General features: G+C 44.2%; 1 protein-coding gene across 1 annotated transcript; it reads left to right on the top strand.

Moving 5' to 3' along the window:
• Window positions 1–1539: 1539 nt before the first annotated feature.
• Window positions 1540–13271, top strand: sh3bp5lb (SH3-binding domain protein 5-like, b). The gene is made up of 6 exons (XM_034545171.1): window positions 1540–1925; window positions 2134–2196; window positions 2276–2404; window positions 7644–7805; window positions 9473–9646; window positions 10534–13271. The coding sequence occupies exons 1-6, from the start codon at window positions 1551–1553 to the stop codon at window positions 11134–11136; spliced, it is 1506 nt and encodes a 501-aa protein (XP_034401062.1). The 5' UTR covers window positions 1540–1550; the 3' UTR covers window positions 11137–13271.
• Window positions 13272–27352: the final 14081 nt, after the last annotated feature.

Raw genomic sequence — 27352 nt, 5'->3', positions numbered from 1 at the left:
TTTAAGAGACTTATTAGAGCAGCCTGATAATAAGGAGTTGCAGTACTCTAGTCTGGAAGTAACAAACGCGTGAACCAGCTTTTCTGCATCTTTTTGGGACAAGATGTGCCTGATTTTTGAAACGTTATGTAGATGAAAAAATGCAGTCCTTGAGATTTGCTTAACGTGGGAGTTAAAGGACAAGTCTCGGTCTAAGATAACTAGAGATTCTTTACAGTGGTGTTGGATGTCAGGGCAATGCCATCTACAGAAACCACATCACCAGATAATTGATCTCTGAGGTGTTCAGGGCCCAGTAAAATAACTTCAGTTTTGTCAGGAAGTTGCAGGTCATCCATGTTTGTATGTCTATAAGACATTCTTGAATTTGTTCTAAATTATTTGAAATGTATTATGTTGGTTTTCTTTCTCAGTTTTATTGGAGTTCTTAAGTTTTCTCCATTTTTTTAATCTTCCTTAAGTATATGTTTGTGTGATTTTCCTGCCATTTTTACATCTAAAGAGACTGGAGTCATAGTTGTTTTATGTCTCTTTGTGGTCATTTTGTGTCTCTTTCTACGTGTCTCTTTGTGTTTCCTGCTACGTGTCTCTTTGGTAAGTGAAGGCCAGGGGGTCCTGACACATTGGACCCCTGGGCCTGTGCCAAGAAGTCCTGTTCCCCTATCCATCCATGATCAGACTGAACAAAACTGCTGTGGAATCCTTCAGTTTTCTGAGATCCACCATCTCCCAGTACCACAAGTGGACTTTCAACATAAAGACCCAGCAAAGGAAGCTTAGCTCAGGAATTTCAACCTGCCTCAGGGGCTGCTGATCCAATTTTACAGTGCACTCATCAAGTCTGTTGTCTGCACATCCATCACTGTGTGGTTTGGTTCCAAACATGATAGGAACAGACTACAACCGGCAGTCACGGCTGCAGGAAGCATCATTGTGTCAACCTGCCGGCAGACCATCGTGCTCACCACTGTTTTAGCGTCCCCTCTGATCACTCTAATGAACAGTTAACATATGTCATATATATCGTCACTAAAGTTTAAACCAACATCCCCTTTACCAATCAATTATATATTTCACAGTTTAAATAACCACTAATTTTAACATGTTAATATCATTATCAATATAAATATATGTATTACAGTATACACCATGTACACTGTCATATCTACCGACCTCATGTGTACATAAAGCAATCTTATTTTACATTAATACATCAAGGATTACAAATATAATTGTTGCGTCTGTGTTAGTAGGTAGGATGGTGAGGGATTATCAAAGCTGTAAAAAACATTTGGGAGTATTTATTATTAATTATTATATAACTTATTTACAGCCATGGCCACGGCCACCATGGGGACAAACACTTAGGGAACCCTCAAAAGGCTTGGGCCTGCCCTGGCTACAGACAAAATGTATTATTGGATAACTTAGAAATAAGAACATCAAATACCACGACATAACTAAATAAATAAATCACAAAATGTTTAAAATAATAAAAATAGAGCAGGAGCCAGGAGGATTCTCGCAGAGACTGAAGCAGCCCGGCTCAGATGGCCAGCAGTAACCGTCCCGTGAGGTTTGTAACGGCTCAGCGAGACATTGGAACGCTCAAGTATTCAGTGTCCGGGCGGCTAACGCAGCAGGAACGGCAACGGAACGACAGGCCGCCAATGGAGCCAGGGACCTCGCCTGGAATCCCGAACGGTGCGGGGTTCCCCAAACCGGCCGGTATACGGGAGGAGACCCCGGGGGAAGAGGCGGAGGGCGGAGAGCGGAGCTCCGTCATGTTGAAGCGGAGAGGAGGGGACGAAGACTCCGCGGAGGAGGTGAGAGCGACATGTGAAGACGAAGCCGAGGACCCGGGTGGGACCAGAGGGGAAGAGGATGCCGGCAAACACGAGGACGAGTTGGACCCAAGGATTCAGGTTTGATACCAAATGGGCATTATCACCGACATAACGTTAGCCAAACAGACGCGGTAACGGGGCGGTTTTTTTCAGTTTCATAAGAGTACCGTTACTTCTGGCAAGCGTAAACGTATGGCCAAGTAACGTTCACGGTACAGACTGGTACCGGGGCTTGGCAGCCTCACTATCTGCTGCTCATGTGTCCCGTCTGTCCCCGTGTCTCCAGGAGGAGCTGGAGCAGCTCAACCAGGCCAGCGACGAGATCAACCAGCTGGAGCTGCAGCTGGATGTGAGGAAGCTGTTTGTGTTGTGACTAGTCCTGTGATCACAAGCTCAGCGTGATGTGACTGCTGCTGTGTTTTCTTCAGGATGCCAGGTCCAGTTACAGGAGGATCCTTACCGACTCAGCTCGGAAGCTCAACGCGCAGGGCTCCCAGCTCGGTGCATGCATTGAGAAAGCAAGGCCCTACTATGAAGCCCGCAGACTGGCCAAAGAGGTGTGTTGTGTGTGTGTGTGTGTGTGTGTGTGTGTGTGTGGTGTGTGTGTGTGTGTGTGTGTGTGTGTGTGTGTGTGTGTGTGTGTGTGTGTGTGTGTGTGTGTGTGTGGGGGGGGGGGGGGGGGGGGGGGGGGGGAGGGGGAGAGATATGAACTAGTTCTGCAATACATCCTTCCTTCATGCAGGTTCTAATGTTGGCTATTTGTTCAGTCTCTGTTCAGGGATGATAAACCCAGTGGTCATGCAGGAGGCTAGTTTGTAATTGTATTATGTTATATTGATAGTGTTTGTAACCTTTAGTCTCCCTCTCAGTATATTATATAGAAAAGCTAAACAGCTTTCTGTGTGACCTCTAACATCGCGATAGACAACAAAGACACATTTAAATTTGAACTATACACACCAAAGATTGCAACAGATGAATTACAAAAAACAAGATTGTTGGATAGTTTGGCCATTTACCTTTTAATATTAACATCTGACCAAGTTAAAGTTAACTTTACTTAAATAAGGAAAAGCATAATAGGTCCCACACGTTGCCACCATCCAAGGGTGTATGTTCACTAATGCATTGATGGACACTTATTCTGTGGAGTGAAGTACGTGTAACTATTAGTGAGAAATGTTTGTTTTATTTATTTATTCTGGGGGACAATGCACATTGACCAGCATTACTGTTAATGTGCTAGTGTTAGCAAAAAGGCTAGTCTTTAACTGTTGGAACGGGACAAAGCAAAACAGGCTAAATAGGATATCAGGATAATAGGTCAGAGGAGTACGGCAGCATCAAGCAAAGTAAGACAGGTAGAAAGCACACAACTAATACAAAACAATGTTTAATTCAACTTCATTTATTTTGTATCGCCAACAGAGAGCAACAGAGAAGGATCCCTCTATCAGAATGGACAGAAGTACAATAGATGTCATGTGACCAGAATGAACAACATAACAGAGTTACAACACATTCAATGCATATGACAGAAATGATTCAAATAATGAGTGTAACAATAGCAGAAGTAGCACTAATAATAGCATAATTAAAACCAGTAACAGTGATAGAAATAGAAATGTGATTAATAATAATAATAATAAAAGCTGCGAGCAGCATTAATCGGGCCCTCGACAATTCACGCACGTCGCGGGTACTTGCTGGACGCCGGTTCGCGCGTCCGAGTGTCTGCGTATGAAAACAATCACACAGAAATCAAAAAGGCCGACTTCCGGTACAGTTTGGAGCATGGTCCCAAGAGACTTTCTTTTTCGTTTACATGTGTTACCTATGCCTACCAAGTTTTAGACATGTAGACCAAACGTAGCACTGGGGCTGCTTGAATTAATATTTGTAGGGGGCGCTATGACTAGAATTTGAATTAACATATGGATGTCTTTAGGGTCAGTATGTCATGACATATGAGAAATATGGAGCAGATTAGATAATGTATGGCCGAGTTAAAACAACTTCCATATTCATGACGAATGGCATGCCCTACTCACAATCGCTGTTTTACAATGTCCAAAAACGTGAAAAAATGGCAATATTGAGCGATTCACTGCAGCGCCCCCTAATGTTCAAATATTATGAAGAAATTAGGGTAGATTAAGGGATACAATGTGAGCATATGCTAGCAATTTGGTGAGAAGTTATGGGTCTTTAAATATGAGGCCATACCCCTTAGATGTTCATTGGCCCATATCGTCTGAACACAATGAGATATCAACACGCTTTTCATAACTTCTGATGACATTGAACAAATTATGAACCACAGACCTTTTCCTAACAATCGGACCAAGCGTTTAGGAGAAAATGGAAAAAAAGTATTTTTTACAAAATTCCAAATGGCGGAAAATCTAAGTTGGCGCATTTTATGGCCACCATGAACATATTTGTAGAGCAGGTCCAAGTGGACATGTGTACCAAATTTCAAGTCAATTGGCCATTGCTGAAAAAAAGTATTAGCTTTTCCAACTCAAGGGGGCGCTACCGAGCTAATTTTTCCGACTTTTGCCCGACACCCCAATCAGATAAGTATTTTCACCGATTCTGATATGTGTGGACATTTTGAAGTTTGCAACTTTAGGCCAAGGTCCTCCTTTCCCCATGCAAAGTGCCAGCATAGTAATAATAATAAGAAACATTTGAAAAACAATAGATCCTCGACCCACTTCGTCGGGTCTCGGGCCCTAATAATAATAATAGTCACAGTGAGTGTCAGGCAGGGCCACGGTCCAGGTAGCAGCACAATCCATGGAAAGCTGTGAGAATACACAATTGTACCGGATAATAGTAAGGCATATGTAGTTTATTTGATGCAAGTAAACCGTAAGGCATATGTAGTTTCTTTGATGCAAGTAAACCATAGCTGATACTGAATGATTTGTCTGTCATGGAACCTAATTGATTACGTAAAGCTTTTAACCTTTGAAGCAGTCAGGATTAATCAACATGCTGATGAGTTATTTGAAACTGTAATTGAACTAATGAAAATTGAGTGGAAGAAGAGCAGAGGTCTAATCGAAAGCAATAAAGCAAATAATAGATTATTAATCTGAACTGTAACTGTTAAGCACTGTCATTTATAGTTATAAAAATGCAAATTATAAAATGAGGAAATTGTCTTTAGTGTCAAATCAATAGTGTTCATATGCAGAATTCAATAGGCTTTGCTTTGTTATTACTTAAATGCCTGCATGTTTGACAAGCCTGTCATGTAAAGACTCCATACGATCAAAACCATCATCACCAACAGTGATACAGTTATTCATCTTCCATCTTTTGGTATCCTTCTCCAGTCGGGCCTTCCTGCTGGCTTCTCATGCAAAGAAGTCATTCCCATGTGATCAGAGTAACCTTGACGTTAACTCTGTTCCCCAAACTAACACAGATGCAGCTTCCTCCAGGCTTTGATAGAACCCACTGAGATGCATGTGGAATGTGTTCTTTAGTCAATATAAACCCAGTGACAGAGGTTTTCTTTAAAGGAGGGTCTAAAGTACATATAAATATGATCAATAAATGCCTTTAAATGAGATGATATAACTTTTGACAGAAGAAATAACATAATATTTCTATTACAAATACAAAGGTTGACTTCATTGATAATAAAAACAAGCTAATTAACTAAACTAACTGAACTAAATGTGAAGTTTAACAACATCCGATTTCTTAACGTTGTAATTAAATACCACTGAACTTATTGCATTGAAATGTTTTACTTTCCAACCATCTTTTATGCATATTCAAGTTGCTTCAATTCAAATTCTGAATCTAGAGAGAAGTTCAAACCCTGGCTCTTTTCTGAGCCCCACACAGCTGACCTTTCATGGTGAAGTGGCTGTGAATTTTGGATTGTCGGTTTCATAAAGTTATTACACCCCACTCACACGTCAATAAGTTACTGGAGTTCTTTCAGAGGAAACTCTGTGAATACCGCATGCAGGCAAATCACTTTGTAAAAGTGGCATCAGCTGATGAGCTCTTCAGGCTTCTGAGCAGTCACCTGACAACATGGCTGTTTTCCGCACTCTGTGAGGAGACGGGAGCGGAGCTTTCAGCTGCTTCACATCGAAGCTCGGTGGCTCTCACGAGGGAAAGGGTTGTCGCGAGTCTTTGAGCTCAGAGACATTAAACGTCTTATGCATATACATGTCATACAGGACAGTTGCTGTTCATCTGTACACATGACATCTATTGCTTCTGTCCATCCGGGGAGAGGGATCCTCCTCTGTTGCTCTCCTGAAGGTTTCTTCCCTTTTTTCCCTGTCAAAGGTTATTTTTGGGGAGTTTTTCCTGATCTGATGTGAGGTCAAAGGTCAGGGATGTCGTATGTGTACAGATTGTAAAGCCCTCTGAGGCAAATTTGTAATTTGTGATATTGGGCTATACAAAATAAACTGAATTGAATTGAATTGAATTGAATTGAATTACAATACAATTGAAATTGTACACATATTATCCATACACATATTATTCTGCAAAGAGGAGGTGGACTCAGTTCATCATTTATTTTATCTTTAATACACTTTTTGGAGTCAAATTTATTTATTCAATTATAATTATTAATTTGCAGGCAAGTTTGCTGATGAATAATTTCTGAGGAAATTGGCCTATCTCATTGACATATTTGGAAAGCTGAATGAATTAAATCTTCATCTTCAAGGCAGAGAGCAGCACCTTCCTCAGCTGACAGACAAGATATTTACAACAAATATTTGAACTTGTTTTGTTGTTTTTCAGAGGTTGCACTTTTTGTTATTATCTTGAAAAGATATCCAGTGCCAAACATGTTAATTGCAGCCACAATAAGGTATTTGCCAAATTGCACACATTTATTTGCATTGTTCTAACAAAGTGATTGCACTTTTTATTTGTTTTTGTCTGATGGAGCAATTTGGTTTAATTAAACGTGATTGCAATTTTCTTTATTCTATTATTTGAAGCGCATATGGAGGAGTCACAAAAAGTTGTTATTTCAATAAAAATCAGCATGGACCATTTAGTTACAATTTTGTTGGGGCACGAACATTTTTATGTTCAGTAAATGCCCCGATGTGCTTGGAGTGCGACAAAGGTCATATCCGTATTCCAGGCTCAGGTCATGTGGCTTTTTTCCCATGAGATACCTAATGCAATTAGAGAATCCAGTTGGATGAGGCTTCCACAAATATCTTGTTTTAAAAAGACAGAAAGCAATCCACATCAGTCACACGTGGAAACTTCATTGGGATACATTTCAGAAAGTTTAACAAGAGAAATGCAATCAGTGAAGCACTTTAAACTGCATAAGGACACGTCTACAGTAATGACAATTCACGTGGTAAATAACAATTATAAAATCTGAATTTGTCTATACTTTTTGTGAATTTTGATGTATTGAAAGGGTTCTATAAATAACCAAAATGTAGTTTACTTTAGTTATGTAAACAAACACAATATATTGTACAGCCCTCTGAGGCAAATTTCTGATTTGTGATTTTTGGCTACATAACATGTATTAAATTGAATTGAAGAGAGATACATAATGTCACAGTGCAGGAAGAGGAAGAACACCCACTGGGCTTATTTGAAGCCTCCACCTTTATTATATTAAAAGAGAATACAAAATGAATATACATTAAATGATTATACGTAAGATATGTACCATTTGGATAGCAGCTCTGGGAGGCATCCTTGAAATGAGTGCACCTTTTTATTGTTGCAGTAGATGACATGTTTCTGAAGCTGCTTCCGTCTGCTCCCCAGGCTCAACAGGAGACCCAGAAGGCAGCTCTGAGATATGAGAGGGCCGTGTCCATGCACACTGCTGCTAGAGAGATGGTGTATGTGGCAGAGCAGGGCCTCTTGGCTGACAGGAACACCATGGACCCAACCTGGCAGGAGATGCTTAATCACGCCACCGCCAAGGTACACACCCAGGCTTCTCCCGGAGCCTGTATTCTATACAGGCAAAAAGAAGGGCAATGTGTGAGACCTTTATCTACAGGTTTACATGAAGAGAGGAAATTGATAATAAATCAATGAATGCATGTTATGTGGTTCACACTGGCGACTGTGAATCAGTGGTAGAGCAGGGTTGTCCTTTAATCAGAAGGTTGGTGGTTCGATCCCCAGCTCCTCTAGCCCATGTCGTGTCCTTGAGCTAGACACTTAACCCACACTTAATTGCTCCTGTGTCTACAGTGTATGAATGTCACTTAGTCCTGATGGGCAGGTGGAACCTTGCATGGTAGCTCCTCTCATCAGTGTTGAATAGGTGAATGATTCAATTCAATTCAGTTTATTTTGTATAGCCCAGAAGGACAAATTACGGATTTGCCTCAGAGGGCTTTACAATCTGTACACATACGACATCCCTGTCCCAGGACCTCACATCGGATCAGGAAAAACTCCCCAAAAATAACCTTTCACAGGGAAAAAAGTGAAGAAACCTTCAGGAGAGCAACAGAGGAGGATCCCTCTCCCTGGATGGACAGAAGCAATAGATGTCATGTGTACAGAATGAACAAACTTCATTGTACTTTAACACTACATGATGACATGTAGTGTTCAAGTACTTTAAGTGGTCGGAAGTACAGTTTTACAATTTATGATTCACTCAATATATCTAGACAGATATACAGTAGTACAGCTTTGTGAAATTGTGTCGTACCATTGTTTACTTGATATTTGTGACCTTTGTGACTCACTAACCCCTACAGCTTGACCACAGAGGAAATCAAGTGCCCACGGCTTTGCAGAGAGGACTTCAGCATAGATGTGTTTGAGACAGCTGATAGGATGATGTATTGCCACACTCGAAAACTTAATAGGAGATGTAGTTTATTGAATGCAAAAAAAAAAAAAATTGTTTAACCTTGTTGCATTATTGATTGACTAAAAATACATGGACTCACATACTGACTGTGGGAGACTGTGGCTCAGTGAGCAGGGTCGTCTTTCAATCAGATGATCAGCGGTTCGATCCTCGGCTTCGCAAGTCCATTTCAATGTCTCCTTGGGCAAGATACTTAACAGTAAATTGTTAAAATAGCCCTGATGGGTACCTTTGCATGGTAGCTCCTCCCAGCGGTGTGCGAATGGGTGAATGATGACATGTTAAAGTGCTTTGAGTGGTCTGAAGACTAGGAAAGATCTATACATGTACAGTCATAATTCACAACTAATTTCTTCCTCAGTTTCAGGGAGGACTGAGAGACCTTTCTAGATTCCATTAATATAAACTTTTATAGTGTTATGGTCTGTCAAAATAAACGGTTCAATCCCATCTGAATCTATTTTCTTCCTCCATTTCCGCAGACATGGATCAAAACATCTATATGTAATTGTAGAGATGTATGCTTCAGTGTGTCAGGGTCCTGCTATTGTTTTTACGCTGGCTTACTGGCACACGGTCACGGCTCACTGGGACACCTGAATAGAACAGAGCTATTGTTAATGTTACTTTAAACATCAACATGTCTGCTGTTAAAAAGAAGCTGTTGAATGTGTGTCCACTTACTCGTGAGAGTCAGCTGTGGTATATATCTATATTATGCTCTCAGTCATTGTTCCTGTTCCATTGTGCTGGTCAGGTGAACGAGGCAGAGGAGGAACGCCTCCGCAGTGAGCGGGAGCACCAGCGGGTCACACAGCTCTGCCAGGATGCCGAGGCTCGAGTCCAGACCCTCCAGAAAGCCCTGAAGAAGGTCATCCTCAAATCCAAGTCGTACTTTGAACTCAAGGCTCAATTCAATCACATTCTGGAGGTTTGTAGCAGCAGCATCACTAATACACACCATGTGTTCATACTGTAAGCCACAAGCTGATGATTTCCTCTGCATGACACATGATTTAGCAGCTTTTTTACTTCTGTAGTTTCAGATGCCATGTTAATGTAGAGTCAGCAGAATGTGAGTGTGGTAATGGATGGGATTTACCTTACATGCACACATTTGTGGATCTGAGACATTACAAACTGCTGGTCAAATAATTCAACTTTCTGTGACTTTCATGGGGATTGTGATTGGAACACATTGAAGGAGTTGAGTGTGAAACACTGAGCGTTGATTTCTGATTTTGTGGTTCTTTGAATGTTGTTATGTGCTACTGTATATAAGTGATATTGATATCTTCAATTGTATCTTACAAGCTTAGGCCTGTGATTGATGCAACCTGCTGACAACAAAGGTGTTAATTATTAGTAGTTGTTTCCTCACACCAATCTTCTCTGATCATGTTTTTAAGTAAAGCTGAAACCTTGAGCATGGAACACTGCCTCTGTCATTTTATAGTATCCTTACTTAATAATAATAATAATAATAATAATAATAATATCCTACTTTTGGGTGGCTATTTTCATTTGTATATGTTATTCTGAGAGTAAGGGAGAGAGATACAATACATTCTTATATTAATTATGTTTGTGGGTACAAACAGGAGTGCAAATGATTGCTAATGTTAATGTGCATCTGGATGTGGAAGTAAGCCATAACACCTAACATGTTCACCATTGCAACTTTATAAGGTGATGCCAATGTTGTGTTAATCTACAGTCTTTTGTAAGTCATCTCTTCAGTTGATTTATGAATACAAAATACATTTAGATCAAAATATAAATGGCTGTAGAGTGAAATGTGTCTGTTCCCTTTTACAGGAACATAAGGCTAGAGTAGTACAGCTGGAGGAGCGAGTGGCAAAGGTAAAAACACGTTACTCTGTGGCCTTGCGGAACCTGGAGCAGATCAGCGAGCAGATCCACACACAGAGGGGCCGAAAAAGGGCCAGCAGGGGACGTCCTGCAGTCTGCGGGGGGCGAAGCTCCCCTGTAGGTGCTGAGGCTGAGGTCAGAGCCACCGTTGGCATTCACATCGGGAGTAGCTGTGCAGGAGTCAGCGGAGTAGAGAGCAACTGGGCGGACGGAGAGAAAACCAGGCTGTGGGTGGAGAGACACAGAGAGAGTGGCTGGGGCCAGAGGGAGCGGCTGGAGGCGGAGCAAGCCTCCTCAGACTGCATGTCAGTCATCAGCCTGCAGACCATCGCCTCTGACCTGGAAAAGTGTGACTCGGTGGAACACCTGGGAGACATGAGCGATGCTGGGAGTGTTCTGGGGGAGGAGTGGGGCCGCGGCAGGAAGCCTAACCAGGAGCCAGTCAGCAGGGAGGAAATGACCAAGGGGCCCCAACAGGAGAAGGGAGGGGTTACTCAAGAAAAGCAGGAGAGCTTCATCAAGCAGCACCACAGAAGTGTTAGTCTATGATAGTCATCAGGAGGAGGAAGCTAGTGAGTGATGAGGAGTGATGATCATGGTGATGGCTTAAGATGAAGGATCAGAGAGGACATTAGAGGGGAGAAAAAAACACTGTGTACTCTGACTGTACGCTGGTAGACGAGCTGGCAGGGACCTCACAGTGATTGAGCCATCGCTGCCCAGACACTAGTTTCTTTATTCTTATTTTGCTGTGTTCGGGACATTTTTTGGTGCCGGCAAAGAACACTTGGAGTGCACCTGGGGCTGTTATCCCCAACCAATAAGAAGGGTGTGACGTTCTCATTCCTAGGTCAAACACCGCCACACCCCTCGGAGTACCAAGGCTCAAGCTCTGTGTCATTTTAAGCGTAAAAGCGGTGGCTTCCCCCGTCAGTCTCTCTGCTGTGTGCTACTATATTGGACCAGAAACCGAAACCGAGCGGAGACACAGACAGGCACAGAGAGAGTAGACAGGCCACAGCAGGAAGAAATGTGCTTTGGGCTGCATACATTTCCAATCCGGCTTGTGAGGGTGTCTATTTGTGCTTTACCGAAAACCAGATTTTATTGTCATATTATATATACACATATATGAAATGTGTCCTCTGCCCAACTGGGGGTTCAGTGTCTTGCTCAAGGAAACTTCGACATGCAACTCTGGGGAGAGCGGGGATTGAACCAGGTACCTTGTGCATACGACGGCCACTCGTCCCCATGAGCTACAGCCGTGATTGTGAAATAATCACAAACTAATGGCCAAATCCTACTTTTCCATTGCCTTCTAAATTGTAGCCATATGGCTTAATATTTATATAGTGGTATGTAAATATTTGATGGCGGTATTGTTGGGATACAGATATAAACGTGGGAGTCACAAAAGGAACTTTACTGGCGGGCTATTGTTTGGCCTTAAAAATCCCATTTATATCCCATGTTATGCCAAGGGAATTAGCCAAATGTTTGATAAGTATTGTATTTAAAGTGCTTATGAGTCCTAAAATGGTTTGGTTCGCCAGAAATGATCCGACTAATAATCCTAATAAACTCCAAGAGGTGGATGCTATATATTTACAGATACATAAAATGATTTGATGGAGTGACTAATGAAATGAAACTAGTATTAGTAAACAGATGAAGAGACTTTATCATATATATTTTTTAAATGTTTGAGGTAGATTCAAGCTGTATGAGTTAAAAGGCACTAAAGAGAAATAATTGCTTGTTGAGTGTTCATTGTCCTCAGGTTAGTCTCATGTTTATTCAGTGTTTCTACCTTAAGATTGATAACAATATCCTTTCTGAAGTTTACCGTCACGTCTCTCCTCCTAAAACCACAAGTTGTTTTTCATTCCTGTTTATGTATGGATTAAACCATGATGTTGACCTATTTAAAAGGGCCAGTGTGTACGATCTTCAGAAACATGGTGGTGCAACATGGCGTACCCTATGAAGATATGAGAGTTCATTCTAAGTTAAGGAAAATACAAGGTGACTATACACTAATGAAAATATTGTCTTGAATATTGAATTTCATTTTAGATAAAAGATCCCCCTAAATCTACTCAGTGGCCCCTTTATTCTGTACAAATGTAAACGTCACTGCAGGGTTTGAATTCTCCATTAGAACAGAGGTGGAACTGACGGGCGCTCTGACTTTCACTAAAGGTCCAATATCAACCATGTTATACCCGTCTAATAATAATCTGATATAATTTATGCTGTGAAATTTGATAAATAGTTGTAATGTCATATTTTTTGTACCTTATTTTAAAATGTGTTTCTCTTATTTGACGTCACACATTTACATTTGCTACTACATGCAGAGGCAAAGCTGAAACAGAAGGACTTGAACTTGTGATTCAAACAGTATTGTGTGTATACTTTGTTTTGCAAAACCGTGCTGTGATGACTTTTTAAAGTGGGTTTGCACAATGCTGCACTTGATTACTTTGTATTAAGCATATTTAATAAATTAATTCTAAAACCTGGTCAACAACTTTGCAGGAGAAAACGTATTCACTGTGCAGAGTGAATGTACAATGTTGAGAATAACTGATGTATAATGCTGCTGAGCGTCAGCCATGTACCTTATGTAACATACAAATGTTATTTTATGGAACTTCATTATTAAAAAGTTCAGTATATAACTTGCTTTATTGTCAAGTAGTTTGGGATATATTGAGGTTTCTTTTGTATATCAACATCACTTTCACAAGTCCCCACAAGTTCATTCTTGAAGTTGAAATGGTAGTTTGACTAGTGCTGTGAACAGTCAACTTCAGCAGATGTACTGTATATAAATATAGGTGACAGGGGAGCCCACCTGCTGGCACAGAGAACAAATGGGGTTTAAACTTACAAATGAATACAACATTCAGGATTAATGTGTGACATAGCCATAAACTGTCTGTCAGGTTCTCAGTGTAGGATACAACAATACACAAGCCCATAGCCTGAGGCAATGAGAGCGGATGGCACAAGATTTAGGCCAAGTAGCTTATTTTCTGCTGCCCCACTGCAATTTGATTGGCTATTTGCCAAGAACTGTTGTCATCTTTTGATTGTAGTAGGAAGAAATTAGAATTTCTTTTACTATTAGTTTCTACAAATTGAACACCTCTGTGCCCACCAGCAGTGGGATATTGTTATAAAAAATACTCCCAGAGTTTACGTGGAGGGATTACGCAGGAACATAGGCCAGAGAATCCCTTCTGTTTGCTTCCCATGTGTGTTTTGGGAGAGGATGGTCCAGAACAGGCTCTCGTGATCTCAGGATCCTTTCTGAGAGGATTACAGAACATGAAGCAGCAGGACAAAAATAATTCAAATTGAGAAATTGTGTAATTTTCTGGTTTTGCATCTGTACAAAGTACTTGTTGCCCCTATATTCTTTCCACCTTTAAACGCAACTGCATATTATGAGTGTGTATATATATATATATATATATCCTTAATGACCCCTTTTTATCATGACAAATGTCAGTGGTGAACAGGGTTGTCCTTCACCCAGAGGATCGGCGGTTCGACCTCAGCTCCGCTAATCCATGTTGATGTGTCTTTGGGCAAGACACTTTTTTTGTTCCAGGTGGCACCTTGCATGAGCTCCTCCCATCAGTGTATGAATGGGTGAATGATGTCATGTAGTGTTAAAGAGCTTTGGATGGTCAGAAGACTAGAAAAGATCTATACAAGTACAGTTCATATAACATTAGTTCTTTGGTCAAACCACTTGCAATATTTTGGATTTTTTTTTTACACTTTATTTCTGTCTTTTGTCAGATAGAACACATATACATAAATGAAAAATAAATAATAACAACAACAACAAAGAAGAACAAGGGTCTGGTATGCTCTGTTCTCTCTGGCCCTCTCCCCAATTTGATCAATGATGTGTCAGGATCTGTAGTATGTTTTGTGTTTCCTGTTTTATTTTGTAGTCCCCGTCTCTCGTGTCCTGTTTCCCTGCACTTCCTGTCCCTGCGATTGTCTGCCATGTCCCTGATTGTTTCCTCCTGTGTCCAATCACCTGCACCAGCCCTGTGTATTTAAACCCTGTTTGTGTCTTTCCCCTTTGTCAGTTTGTCCTGTTATGATCACCATAGATCACGGGGGTGAGTCAGTCTATTGGATTTTTGCTGCAAGCAATAAAGTTGCCTTTTGTTGCCTATTTGTTGACGTTTGGGTCCTATTCTTGCCGCTACTCCCGTGACATGATGACACGTCTAGCCGCATGTTATCATTCAACCGCTGTTTGTCGAGGTGGTGCCCAGCAAACAATGTGGGCTACGTAGATACCTGGAAGACTTTCTGGGGAAAACCTGATCTGATGAGTCTAGACAGGTCTCATTTCTGCAAATATGACCAAGTTGATTAACGGACTTAATCCATGACCCAGAGTTCAGATCAGGAAGCAGAAGCAGAGTTGTAGTCTTCCACCCTTTTCTGCACTTCCATCCGAGCAGTTACCCACCCTTAACCTTAACTCTATAGAGACTGTGTCTGTCCCACGGCCACTTAAATTAATGAAATCAAAAGTAACCAGACGAGGAGTCATACAAAATAACCTCATAAAAGGTTAAAAACACTAGTGCAACAAAACAGGAAAATTAAATGTCATTAGTAAATGATTTAATATCAGACAATCACATTGATTTATTGTGTCTTACTGAAACCTGGCTGAGTCATGAAGAATACGTCAGCCTAAATGAATCAACTCCTCCAAGTCATATTAATACTCACATTCCTCGAGGCACCGGCCGAGGAGGTGGAGTAGCAGCCATCTTTGACTCAAGCCTATTAATGAATCCTAAACCTAAATTAAACTACAACTTATTTGAAAGCCTTGTTCTTAGTCTTTCACATCCAACCTGGAAAACATTAAAGCCAATTATATTTGTTATACTGTACTGGCCACCAGGTCCATATTCAGAATTTATATCTGAATTTTCAGAGTTTTTATCAAGTTTAGTCCTTAAAACTGATAATGTTATTATTGTAGGAGATTTTAATATTCATGTGGATATTGATAATGATAGCCATAGTGCTGCATTTATCTCATTATTGGACTCGATTGGCTTCTGTCAGAGTACAGAAACCCACTCACTGCTTTGGCCACACCCTCAACCTTGTTCTTGCATATGACATTGACCATTTGGAGGTCTTCCCACAGAACCCTCTTCTGTCAGACCATTACCTCATAACTTTTGAGTTTATACTCCCAGAGTGTACACCGTTAGTCAAAAGTTTCTACACCAGATGTCTAACTGACAGTGTTGTAGCTAAATTTAAAGAAGTGATTCCTTCTGCATTTGATTCAATACCACGTTTCAATGTGACAGAGGACTCCTGTGCTAACTTTAGTCCGTCCCAGATTGATCATATTGTCAATAGTGCTACAGGCTCACTGAGAATGACACTAGACTCGATAGCCCCACTGAAGAAAAAGACAGTGAGGCAAAGGAGGTTTGCTCCCTGGTATAACTCTCAGACCCGCGAACTAAAACAAACTTCACAATAGCTTGAAAGCATATGGCGTTCCACCAATCTGGAAGAATCACGTTTAGTTTGGCGAGATAGCCTTAAAACATATAAAAAGGCTCTACGTAATGCCAGAGCAGCCTATTACTCATCAGTAATAGAGAAAAATAAGAACAACCCCAGGGTTCTCTTTAGCACTGTAGCCAGGCTGACAGAGAGTCACAGCTCTGTGGAGCCGTGTATTCCTATAGACCTCAGCAGTAATGACTTCATGAATTTCTTAAATAAAAAGATTTTCTCCCATTAACCTAGACCAATTGTCCTCAACGGTTTCTACTTCTAAACCATCTACCTGTCTCTTAGACCCCATCCCAACGAGGCTGCTTAAAGACGTGTTGCCTTTAATTGGCACCTCTCTGCTGGATATTGTTAATGTGTCTTTGCTAACAGGCCATGTACCACATTCCTTCAAAGTAGCTGTAATTAAACTCTCCTGAAAAAGCCCACTCTTAATCCAGAGGTGTTGGCTAACTACAGACCGATCTCTAACCTTCCCTTCCTCTCTAAGATCCTTGAGAAAGTAGTCGCAAATCAGTTGTGACTTCCTACATCATAATAGTTTATTTGAGGAGTTTCAGTCAGGATTTAGAAAACACCACAGCACAGAGACAGCACTGGTGAAAATTACAAATGATCTCCTAATTGCATCAGATAGGGGACTCATCTCTGTACTTGTTTTGTTAGACCTTAGTGCTGCGTTCGACGCCATTGACCATGACATCCTATTACAGAGATTGGATGAGTCGATTGGCATTTCAGGTACCGCACTAAGTTGGTTTAAATCCTATTCATCAGATCGATCTCAATTTGTATTTGTAAACGATGAAGCCTCAATGACCACCAACGTTAATCACGGAGTTCCACAAGGTTCTGTGCTTGGACCAATTTTATTTACCTTATATATGCTTCCTTTGGGCAACATTATCAGGAAACACTCCATAAACTTTCATTGCTATGCAGATGACACTCAATTATATCTATCGTTCAAACCAGACGAGACCAACCAGCTTGCTAAAATTCAAGAATATCTTAAAGACATAAAAACATGGATGATCTGCAACTTCCTGATGTTAAACTCAGACAAAACTGAAGTTATTTTACTGGGCCCTGAACACTTCAGAGATCAATTATCTGTGATGTGGTTTCTGTAGATGGCATTGTCCTGGCATCCAACACCACTGTAAAGAATCTCGGCATTATCTTTGACTGAGACTTGTCCTTTAACTCCCACGTTAAGCAAATCTCAAGGACTGCATTTTTTCATCTACGTAACATTTCAAAAATCAGGCACATCTTGTCCCAAAAAGATGCAGAAAAGCTGGTTTACGCGTTTGTTACTTCCAGACTAGATTACTGCAACTCCTTATTATCAGGCTGCTCTAATAAGTCTCTTAAGTCCCTCCAGTTGATCCAGAATGCTGCAGCTCGTGTACTCACAAAAACTAAGAAAAGAGATCACATTACTCCTGTATTAGCTGCTCTGCACTGGCTCCCTGTAAAATCAAGAATCACATTTGAAATTCTTCTCCTCACCTACAAAGCCTTGATTGGTGATGCACCATCATATCTTAAGGAGCTTGTAGTACCATATTGCCCCACTAAATGCGGGGCTACTTGTGGTTCCTAGAGTCCTAAAAAGTAGGATGGGAGCAAGAGCCTTCAGTTATCAAGCTCCTCTTTTATGGAACCAGCTTCCACTTTCAGTCCAGGAGGCAGACACAGTCACCTCATTTAAGAATAGACTTAAGACTTTCCTCTTTAATAGTGCTTATAGTTAGGGCTGAATCAGGTTTGCCCTGGTCGAGCCCCTTGATATGCTGCTATAGGCTTATAGGCTGCTGGGGGATGTTTTAGGATACACTGAGCACCTATCTCCTCTTCTCTCTCTCCTTATGGATGAATTTACATCTCTCCATTGCACCTTATTAACTCTGCTTCCTCCCCGGAGTCTTTGTGACTTTACGTCTCATAGGGTCCATTGTACCTGGCGGTGTCTGATGCCTGGTGAGCCGGCCTCCCGCGTTGGCCCTGCTGATGCCCCTCCCCCCCTCCTCTCTACCTACTTCTGTTTCATGGATTGGAGTTCCATTCATACATTGTCATATTCATGTAATGTGTTTATGATGTAACTTTGTAATGCTGTTCATTCTATACACATGACATCTATTGCATCCGTTCATCCGGGGAGAGGGATCCTTCTCTGTTGCTCTCCTGAAGGTTTCTTCCCTTTTTTCCCTGTGAAAGGTTATTTTTGGGGAGTTTTTCCTGATTCGATGTGAGGTCCTGGGAGAGGGATGTCGTATGTGTACAGATTGTAAAGCCCTCTGAGGCAAATTTGTGATATTGGGCTATACCAGCGTCGGAAATACGAGGGCAAAGGGCAAAACTGCCCCTAAGAAATATAATTTTGCCCCTGATATCACTAGGAGAGGGGCAAAAAATGCCCCCATAATATCCTCTAATAATTATGATAATTTAATGAACTTGTCAAAAACATCGTAGCCCTGACCCGATCCAGTTGCCATATCATGTTTTGGATTTTCGCCTCGATGTTGCGTGTGCGTGATGAACCGAGTGGAGCGCTTCTTGATCTCCTGTGAGTGGGAGGAGAAATTTTCGTCGTCAACCCAGCACACGTTGAATTCTTCTGCAGACTTCATCAAGGGGAGCGACAACGTCAATAAATACGTGGCCATCGCCTCCGGTGAGTGATAACTAGTAGTAATTATTTTTGAACTTATTTAGTTTGTGCGTTAGCTCCAAAGGCTCGCTTGCTAGCTAGTGAACGTTAGCCAGAGTGCAGCCACATCCTCATAAGTTAATGCCATCTTGTGGTTCACAACAATCCTCTATTTGGGGATAAATACAATTAGTTGAGACTGGGGGTTTCAAGTGTTACATGTTTAGATTAAGTCCCTTATCACATGTAACATACTATTGTTGTTTTTGTTTGTTCAATCTCAACCCAGTGGAAGACCTCTTGATGATCTCACTGGAGGGACCAGAAGAAGAAGATGCAGCATGTGTATAATCTGCTGTGAGAAGAAAGCCTGGCGGCCTCACATAAAACCCTCTGAGCAAGGCAGCAGGTCAGACCAGCAACTTCTCCAATGGCTGACAGTGACACAGATGACGATGATGAACTGGTGCTCTTTTACAAATAAGCCACTCATATGTATATGTACATATTTATTATTTGTCTACACTGTACTTATAAGAATAGCATTTAATATGATTGTCTGATTTCTGTTAAAAAAAATCTAAGAAAACACTTCTGTAGACTACTGCCTAATAGTCTTCTTATTGTCATTTGATGACAGTTGCTCATATACTGTAAGCCTAAATAAGTATATTTATTATTTTGAACAAAGGTTAAATGTTATTTCACAAGTTACAAAAAGTGCCCCCAATTTTTTTATAAATGCCCCTGGATTTCAGTCAGTGGGGGCAAAAATTGCCCCCGAAAAAAAATGTAAATTTCCTACCCTGGGCTATACAAAATAAACTGAATTGAAATTTCCATATACAAAATAAAAGTCGGTGGAGGAGTTTGAGTGGCTCGGTGATCCTGGGAGCTATGTTGTCCGGGGCATCAGCCCCTGGTAGGGTCTCCCAAGGCAAACAGGTCTCGGGGGAGAGCCCAGACTAAGAGCGGTTCAATAAACCCTGATGATAAGCAGCCCACGGACTGAAGCTACCTTGCCCGGACAAGGGAAACCGGGGCACTCTCCCGGAGCCAGACCCAGGAGGGGAGCTCGTCAGCGAGCGTCTGGTGGCCGGGCTTTCGCCCATGGGGCCCGGTCGGGCTCAGCCCGAAAAAACACCATGGAGCAGCAGTCACCCTGTGGACCCACCACCCGCAGGGAGAATTATCGGGGTCGGGTGCTATGTAGACCGGGCGCCTACGGGTTGCGGGGAGTAAGGCTCTGACTGTTGTTTGTGCTTATGCATCGAACAGCATTTCGGAGTATCCGGCCTTCTTGGAGTCGGTGGAAGGGGTCCTGGAAAGGGCGCCGCCTGCCGACTCCATAGTTCTCCTGGGAGACTTCAACGCTCACGTGGGCAATGACAGAGAAACCTGGCGGGGCGTGATTGGGAGGAACGGCTTGCCCGATCTGAACCTGAATGGTGTTTTGTTGTTGGACTTCTGTGCTAGCCACAGTTTGTCCATAACGAACACCATGTTCGAACATAAGGTGGCTCATAAGTGTACCTGGTACCAGAACACCTTAGGCCGGAGATCAATGATCGACTTTGTAATCGTATCATCTGATCTGCGGCCGTATGTCACCACCTGGTGGTGAGTTGGATCAGATGGCGGGGGAGTCGGCTAGAAAGACCTGGCAAGCCCAAACGTGTAGTGAGTGTGAACTGGGAACGTCTGGCAGAGGATCCTGTCCGGGAGGTCTTCAACTCCCACCTCCGGAAGAACTTCTCATAAATCCCGAGGGAGGCTGGGGACATGGAATCCGAGTGGACCTTGTTCAAAGCCTCTATTGTGGAGGCGGCTGCTCGGGGCTGTGGCCGGAAGGTCATCGGTGCCTGTCGTGGCGGCAACCCGAGAACCCGGTGGACACCGGGGGTGAGGGAAGCCGTCAAACTGAAGAAGGAGGCCTTTCGGGGCTGGCTGGCCCCGGGGTCTCCTGAAGCAGCTGACGGGTACCGGCGGGCCAGAAGGGCTGCAGCTGCGATGGTCGCGGAGGCTAAAACTCGGGCATGGGAGGAGTTCGGGGAGGCCGTGGAGAAGGACTTTCGGTTGGCCTCAAGGAAGTTCTGGCAAACCATCCGACGGCTCAGGAAGGGAAAGCAGGGTCCACCCCAGGCTGTTCTCAGCAGGGGGGGGAAACTGCTGACCCGGACTGGGGACATCGTCGGGCGGTGGAAGAGCACTTTGAGGAACTCCTAAACCCGGCCAACATGTCACCCGGAGAGGGGGCAGCGCCGGAAGACTTTGGGGTGGTTTCACCAATATCCCTGGCAGAAGTCGCTAAGGTAGTCAAAAAGCTCCTTGGTGGCAAGGCGCCAGGGGTGGGTGAGATCCGCCCTGAGATGCTGAAAGCGCTGGACATTTTTGGGCTGTCTTGGTTGACACGCCTTTTCAGTGTCACATGGGGGTCGGGAACAGTGCCCATGGACTGGCAGACCGGGGTGGTGGTTCCCATCTTCAAGAAGGGGGACCGGAGAGTGTGCTCGAACTATCGTGGTATCACACTGCTCAGCCTCCCGGGAAAAGCTTATGCCAGGGTGCTGGAGAGGAGGCTCCGACCGCTTGTCGAACCTCGGATTCAAGACGAACAGTGCGGATTCCGTCCCGGTTGTGGAACAGTGGACCAGCTCTTTACCCTTGCAAGAGTACTGGAGGGGTCCTGGGAGTTTGCCCAACCAGTTTACATGTGCTTTGTAGACCTGGAGAAGGCTTTTGACCGGGTCCCTCTGGGATTTTTGTGGGGGGTGCTGCGGGAGTATGGGGTGCCGGACCCGTTGGCACGGGCCATCTGGTCTCTTTACGCCTGCAGTAGGAGCTGTGTTCGTCTCCTCGGTAGTAAGTCAGGCACGTTCCCGGTGGGTGTTGGCCTCCGCCAGGGCTGCCCTTTATCACCGGTCCTGTTCGTGACCTTCATGGACAGGATATCTAGGCGCAGCCTGGGGGCGGAGAGGATCCGGTTCGGGAGTCTCGGGATCGCCTCTCTGCTGTTTGCGGATGATGTGGTCCTGTTTGCCTCCTCGGACCGTGACCTCCAGCATTCACTGGGGCGTTTTGCAGCCGAGTGCGAAGCGGCAGGGATGAGAGTTAGCACCTCCAAATCTGAGGCCATGGTGCTCTGCCGGAAACCGGCGGATTGCTCCCTCCAGGTGGGGGCAAACTGCCTACCCCAAGCGAAGGAGTTCAAGTATCTCGGGGTCTTGTTCATGAGTGAGGGTAAGGTGGAGCGGGAGATCGACAGGCGGATCGGTGCGGCTGCAGCAGTAAAACAGGCGCTGTACCGGTCCGTCTTGGTGAAGAGGGAGCTGAGCCGGAAGGCAAAGCTCTCCATTTACTGGTCGGTCTACGATCCAACCCTCACCTATGGTCACGAACTCTGGGTCGTGACCGAAAGAATCTACACGGGCCATGGCAGGAGGCCGGCTCACCAGGCATCAGACACAGCCAGGTCCAATGAGACGTGAAGTTACCAAGACTCCGGGGAGGAAGCAGAGTTAATAAGGCGCAATGGAAAAATGTAAATTCATCCATAAGTAGAGAGAGAAGAGGAGATAGGTGCTCAGTGTATCCTAAAACATCCCCCAGCAGCCTATAAGCCTATAGCACCATATCTAGGGGCTGGACCAGAGCAAACCTGATTCAGCCCCAACTATAAGATAAGATAAGATAATCCTTTATTAGTCCCTCAGTGGGGAAATTACAGGATTACAGCAGCATTGCCCACAGTAATAAGTAAAACAAGTAACAATAAGAGAAATAAGATAAAAGAGTAAAAACAAGAAGAATATTATATATACAGACGGAGTAGAAATAGAATAAAGTGGATAAAGTGTATAAAATAAATTTAAAAAATTAAAAAGTACTTAAACGTATTAGTATAGCACAACTGGGCTAAAGTGCTGTTCAGTGCGAAATCCAAAGTGTTCAAGTGTTTGTGTCCTACTGGGAGCTCAGCTTGTTGTGTAGCCTGACAGCAGCGGGGAGAAAGGACCTGTGGTACCTCTCCCTCAGACACCGGGGATGAATCAGCCGGTGGCTGAAGGAGCTGTGCAGCGCTGCCAGAGTACCCTGCATGGGGTGGGAGGGGTGGTCCATCAGGGACGATAGCTTGGCCATCATCCTCCTGTCCCCCACCACCTCCACAGTATCCAGAGGACACCCCAGCACGCTGCTGGCCTTCCCCACCAGTTTGTCCAGTCTCCTCCTGTCAGCTGCTGTGATGCCGCTGCACCAGAAGACCACTCCATAAAAGATGGCTGATGCCACCACCGAGTCGAAGAAGGTCTTCAGGAGTGCTCCCTGCACCCCAAAGGACCTCAGTCTCCTCAGTAGAAAGAGTCTGCTCTGTCCCTTCTTGTAGAGTGCATGAGCGTGGTCAGACCAGTCCAGTTTATTGTTCAAGTGAACACCCAGGTACATATAAGACTTCACAATCTCAATGTCCAGTCCCTGGATGCTCACTGGTGTTGGAGGAGAGCGTTTACCCCGGCGGAAGTCCACCACCAGCTCCTTGGTCTTGCTGGAGTTGATCTGGAGGCGGTTCCGCTGGCACCATCCTAAGAAGTCCTGGTTCAGTTCCCTGTACTCCCTGTCATCATCGGCCGAGATGAGGCCGACGATTGCAGAGTCGTCAGAGAACTTTTGCAGGTGGCAGTTGGCAGAGTTGTGTTTGAAGTCCGATGTGTAGATGGAGAAGAGGAATGGAGCCAGAACGGTTCCCTGTGGAGCCCCTGTGCTGCAGTACACCCGATCTGACTCACACTCCCGTATCCGCACATACTGTGGACGGTCGGTGAGGTAGTCCAGGATCCATGCAGTGAGGTGGTGTTCCACCCCGGTCTGCTTCAGCTTGTCCCTCAGGAGCAAAGGCTGAATGGTGTTGAAGGCACTGGAGAAGTCGTAGAACATGACTCTCACAGTGCTTCCAGCCTTTTCCAGGTAAGAGAGGCATCTCTGCAGCAGGAAGATGACGGCGTCATCCACCCCGATGCCAGATTGGTAGGCGAACTGAAGTGGGTCCAGGGATGAGCTCACCAGGGGGCGGAGATGGACAAGGACCAGCCTCTCCAGGGTCTTCATCAGGTGGGATGTCAACGCCACCGGCCTATAGCTGTTGAGGTCCTTGGGCCGCGGGGTCTTTGGTACCGGTACCACGCAGGATGTCTTCCATAGCTGTGGTACTTTCCCCAGCCTCAAGCTCAAGTTGAAGATGTGCTCCGCTATCCCGCACAGTTGGTCTGCGCAGGATTTGAGGAGCCTTGAGCTGATGCCATCTGGACCCGTGGCCTTCCTCACCTTGATCCTCCTCAGTTCCTTCCTCACCTGGTGACGGGACACGCTGGGGGGTGTGGTGTTGGAGTAGGGGTGGGTTGCCGGTCGTAGAGTGCTGATTATGAGTATGAGAGGTGTGAAGGGGGGCCGAGTGCTGTAGAAAGGGGGGAGGTGCAGGGGGAGGGGGGGTTATCCGCAGGGGGTGCGGATGATGGGGGCTGCAGCGGCCGCAGCAGGGAGGTCTGGGAGGGGTGGATGGCTGGTCAAATCTGTTAAAAAATGAGTTTAGATCATTCACCCACTTATGGCCCCCCTCAGGCTGTTGGTTGAGCCCCTTGAACCCAGAAATCGCCTTGAGGCCCTTCCAGACCCCGATGGTGTTGTTCCGCTGCAGCTGGTCCGCCCGTATGATGCGGAACCCGTCCAGCGTAGCGTGCGTGTCCGGAATTAGCTCCGTTAGCCAAGTCTCCGTGAACACCATGAGGCTACACTGCCGGTATTCACTCTGATGGCGAGTTAGCGCCGCTAGCTCGTCCATCTTGTTGGAGAGAGACCTCACGTTTCCCATGATGATGGAGGGTAGGACGGGTTTGTAACGTCTTCTCCTGGCGCGACGTTCCGCCCCCGCCCGGCATCCCCGTTTCTTCCTCCTCAACTCACGGGGAACATCGGGTCTCTCCACAGGTAGTAGCACCGCCGCGTCCCGGAATGCTAACAGCTGGTCCCTTGTGAAAACAACAACTGGACCATGGCTGCATGCTGGGTCCCCAGACACGGAGGTGAAAAGTTTGATTAGCAGCAGATAGACCACGACAAGCTCGACGTGTCTAGCTGCCATAATGTATCGATTAGGAACGGTAACTAATATGACGGGAAAAAAAGCGACAAGAAGTAACAAAATAACATAATGTAAGAAAAAAACTCGGTAGTGAGCAGGAGCTGCTGTAAAAGGCAGCCACACGTGCGGCGCCGGATGAAAGATAAGCACTATAAGCACTATTAAAGAGGAAAGTCTTAAGTCTACTCTTAAATGAGGTGACTGTGTCTGCATGCCGGACTGAAAGTGGAAGCTGGTTCCATAAAAGAGGAGCTTGATAACTGAAGGCTCTGGCTCCCATCCTAATTTTGAAGACTCAAGGAACCACGAGTAGCCCCACATTTAGTGCGCGCAGCTCTTTAGTGGGGCAGTATGGTACTACAAGCTCCTTAAGATATGATGGTGCATTGCCAATTAAGGCTTTGTAGGTGAGGAGAAGAATTTTAAATGTGATTCTTGATTTCATAGTGAGCCAGTACAGAGCAGCTAATACGAGGGTCATGTGATCTCTTTTCTTAGTTTTTGTGAGTACACGAGCTGGAGCATTCTGGTTCAACTGGAGCAGGGGTGGGCAAACTTTTTGGCTCAGGGGCCACATTGACTTTTAAAATTTGACAGACAGGCCGGGCCAGTATCAGATGGATGGAGAGCAGGGGCGTTTGTAGGATTTGTAGGAAGAAAGGTGGGGCTAAGCCCCAAGGGGAGTGTCACCCTTGTGAATGTGTGCGTGCAGCAAATTTTTCTTGGGGCCCCTGATATCCATTGTTTCTGATAGTTCATAGATTGGTTCAATCAGAAATAGTATGATTTTGCTCTGTAGTTTTGCTTGCATTCAGTATATGATAACACAAGAGACAGAATTTCAGGGTCATAGTGATATTTTATGCTGATGTGGACGCTATCACTGAGATAAAGATGTTCAGTGTCAAATATACCATTCAATGGAAAAAAATATAATAATCTATATTAATGCAAAGAATAGAGAGATGTCGATAGTTATTTCTTGTATTTCGAATTCGCTTGCTCACCCTCGCTCAATGGAGACAGTTTCTAACTTCCCTTTGATTTGCCTCAAGTAAACCTGAACCTAAGCAGGTAACACTCGTCAACAACTACCGACAGACACATTCTGTAACTACCTGGACTTACAGGTAAACCTGAATGTAAGCAGGTAACACTCGTCAACAACCACATTCTGTAACTACCTGGACTTACAGGTAAACCTGAATGTAAGCAGGTAACACTCGTCAACAACTACCGACAGCCACATTCTGTAACTACCTGGATTTACAGGTAAACCTGAATGTAAGCAGGTAACACTCGATAACAACTACCGACAGACACATTCTGTAACTACCTGGACTTACAGGTAAACCTGAATGTAAGCAGGTAACACTCGTCAACAACTACCGACAGCCACATTCTGTAACTACCTGGACTTACAAGTAAACCTGAATGTAAGCAGGTAACAATCGTTAAAACTACCGATAGCCATATTCTGTAGCCCTCCTAAAATAGGCCTAACGACGCCCCTGATGGAGAGTGTTTGTGTGAACCAATATGAATTACAAGTAAAAGCTTATAACTAAAAAGTAAAGAACCCGTTTCAGTGGAACAGTGTTGTTGGTCCGGGGCGGTGCAGTCCCGTGGGTTTGATTTGCGTTCGTTATGCCGAGGAAAAATACTCTGGATGCAGCTGTTAATTTTACAACTCTAAAACTTGTAGTACGAACCCCGTCTCCGGCGACAGAAAGTGACATGCCAAATTCAAATTACCGGAACTCTTCGAAAGTTAACACTTTACGATGTAATTCCAAAGGATTGTGAACACTAAGCGGCACTTTCCAGCGGTATGAGGTACATTACGGTGAGCGTGCCTGTGAGGGGTGGACGTGAGCAGCAGGCTGGACTCGCAGCCTGACAGCGTGCCAGCAGAAAGCATGGCACGCAGCGCTGTGACGCTTCTCCGTTCCCGACTTGATTTTCCTGAAGCACGATGACAGCAACAGACCAGCATTGATATTTGTTAATGCTCATTTATTGCTCAGTGCTCTTTCAGGCTGTTTGTGCGCCTCTCCTGCAGCAGAAAGCGTGACGGCGCTCTTTAACCTGCCGTGTTCTGCTGCAGGAGCGCGCACACGCAGCCCCGAGGGTACAAAGCGTTACAGCGGTTTTTACTATAATTTATAATTCATAATACTCGGCGGGTCGTAGTTTGCCAGCCCTTGAACTGGAGGGACTGAAGACACTTATTAGAGCAGCCTGATAATAAGGGATTGCAATAATCTAGTCTTGAAGTAACAAGCATTTTTTCAGCATCGCTTTGAGACAAGATGTGCCTGATTTTGTTTAATGTTACGTAGATAAAAATGCAGTCCTTGAGATTTGCTTCAGGT

This window comes from Cyclopterus lumpus, chromosome 11 (assembly GCF_009769545.1).
Source record: "Cyclopterus lumpus isolate fCycLum1 chromosome 11, fCycLum1.pri, whole genome shotgun sequence".
Classification (NCBI taxonomy): domain Eukaryota; kingdom Metazoa; phylum Chordata; class Actinopteri; order Perciformes; family Cyclopteridae; genus Cyclopterus; species Cyclopterus lumpus.
The sequence above is the reverse complement of the archived record's forward strand: the minus strand, read 5'-3'. Positions and strand labels throughout refer to the sequence as shown.